Source organism: Chelonoidis abingdonii, chromosome 2 (genome assembly GCF_003597395.2).
Source record: "Chelonoidis abingdonii isolate Lonesome George chromosome 2, CheloAbing_2.0, whole genome shotgun sequence".
Lineage (NCBI taxonomy): Eukaryota > Metazoa > Chordata > Testudines > Testudinidae > Chelonoidis > Chelonoidis abingdonii.
The window spans coordinates 154,567,790-154,570,171 of NC_133770.1; the positions used below are offsets into that span (position 1 = coordinate 154,567,790).

Consider the following 2,382-nt stretch of genomic DNA (forward strand, 5'->3'; position numbering starts at 1 on the left):
TGTGGGATACTGCCCGGAGGCCAATACTGTCGATTTGTGGCCACACTAACCCTAATCCGATATGGTAATACCAATGTTAGTGCTACTCCTCTCGTCGGGGAGGAGTACAGAAACCGATTTAAAAAGCCCTTTATATCGATATAAAGGGCCTCGTAGTGTGGACGGGTACAGCGTTAAATCGGTTTAACACTGCTAAAATCGGTTTAAACGCGTAGTGTAGACCAGGCCATACAGTCTCTAACTCACAACATACACACAGTCTGTTCCTTTTCTCCATGTCTATCTTTAACCTTCAGATTCCAGGCACTGCAAAACACAGTACAGGGATGTGTCAGGAGAAGCATGGCACCGAGCTTTTTCTACTATACCCAGCTGACTCTCTGAACTCCCCCTTTACTTCCTGTTCCTGTCAATTTGATTTGCCCCTTATAGGGCTAAATATCTCATTAGCCTAATCAGTGCCCCACAAACGTCAACAATCCCTATCACAATAGGTTAACTGATTCCAGTTAAGCCTGGAAACTTCTCAGTCACTCAATTATCTCAGTGACCTGGGTGCTACACTACACCCAGCCTTAACATTTTTCATGTAATGTTTTCACGAGGGTGCCAAATGCTTTGCTGAAATCCAATGGCCAGACTTTCCAGCTGTACTGAGCACTCACAAATCCTGTTGACATCAATGAGAACTGCTGGTGCTCAGCACATCTGAGAATAAGACCCCAAATATCCTGCATGTTTTTCTGTGTGCTCAACAGCATTTTACCATGACAAACTTTCAGGTATCATTTCTGCGTGACTGTGCTGATCTACCTCCTGCCACTCCTGGTGATAGGATGTGCCTACACGGTGGTTGGCATCACTCTGTGGGCTAGTGAGATACCCGGCGATTCTTCTGACCGCTACCACGAGCAAGTGTCTGCCAAGCGAAAGGTAAGCAGCTTTCCGACCTCATGGCAGAATAATTGGGGAGTGGGTGTGCAAAGGCGATTGAACAAACTTGGGTCTATGGTTATTTACTCTCTCTCAGCCATTCTTTAAATGGAATGTAACATATACATAGTGGCCAAACTTTTCAACAGCGGCCCCCAACCTTGGATACTTTTTTGGGGGTGTACAACTTGACACCCAGAGTCTTGATTTTTAAAAGGGTTGAGACTTTCAAGCACAGATTAAATCAATGGGAGCTGCAGTTGCTCAGTGCCTTTGAAAAATCAGGTCCAACCAGATGCCAGCTGGATACCCAAAAACTCAGGCACCAAAAAGGAGAGGTACATTTTTAACAATGTGGCGCTGACTGCTCTGATACCAAACTGAAATTAAGGTGTGTGTTATATTTTGGAGACACTGGATGGCTCAGATGACTGATAATGGGATCATGCTTGGGACAGAGCCATCATTTCAAATCCAGTCCCGGACAGCAGTAGCCAAAAGTCATTAATATAGGGCAAAGAGGAAGAGAGGAAATCATAGAATATTAGGATTGGAAGAGACCTCAAGAGGTCATCCAGTCCAACCCCCTGCTCAAAGCAGGACCAACACCAACTAAATCAACCCAGCCAGGGCTTTGTCAAGCCTGACCTTAAAAACCTCTAAGGAAGGAGATTCCACCACCTTCCTAGGAAATCCATTCCAGTGCTTCACCACCCTCCTAGTGAAACAGTGTTTCCTAAAATCCAACCTAGACCTGCCCCAATGCAACTTGACACAATTGCTTCTTGTTCTATCATCTGCCACCCAATATGTTTGGGTTCAATCCATTTCCTAAAGACAGGTATCCAAAACCCCCACCATTCTCGCAACAAAAATAATTGGCTCCTCTGGTTGAAAATCACAATAGAAAGACCAAGGGTTGAATGAAGGAGAAGACCACTACTTACTCCTTGAAGCAGTCCTTTCCAGGGCAGAGTTGAAGCACGTTTGCCTTGCCTATCTATTTTCCTTTGGATAAACAGAGAACTTCTCTTCCCAGGATGGCCACCCCACCATTCTTCTCATGCTGGCTTCAGTTCTATTAGATATGCTTTGCTCAAAGGGTACAGTGTAAACTTCTGCTATAACCAGGGGTCACTCTCGTACAGGTGGTGAAGATGATGATCGTTGTGGTATGCACGTTCGCTGTCTGCTGGCTGCCCTACCACATCTACTTCCTCTTGCGTTTTTTTAAACCCGATTGGTACCAGCAGAAGTTTATCCAGCAGGTCTACTTAGCAGTCATGTGGCTGGCCATGAGCTCCACCATGTATAACCCAATCATCTACTGCTGCCTCAACGACAGGTGAGTTATGAGCGTGGCTACTGACTGAGTGCAATAAAGGGAAGGTGTGGGGATGATTCACATACAGAAAAGGACCCTAGTCCTGGTGGTGAGTTGCAGCTTAG

General features: G+C 45.6%; 1 protein-coding gene across 1 annotated transcript in view; it reads left to right on the forward strand.

Annotated features, from left to right (window-relative positions):
* LOC116823552 (substance-P receptor-like) overlaps positions 1-2,382 on the forward strand; it is a 117,102-nt gene that overhangs the window by 107,316 nt on the left and 7,404 nt on the right. Inside the window, exons 3-4 of the mRNA XM_075062740.1 lie at positions 783-933; positions 2,082-2,278. Of these exons, the coding sequence (XP_074918841.1) occupies positions 783-933; positions 2,082-2,278 (348 nt within the window). The remainder of the gene's footprint in view (positions 1-782; positions 934-2,081; positions 2,279-2,382) is intronic.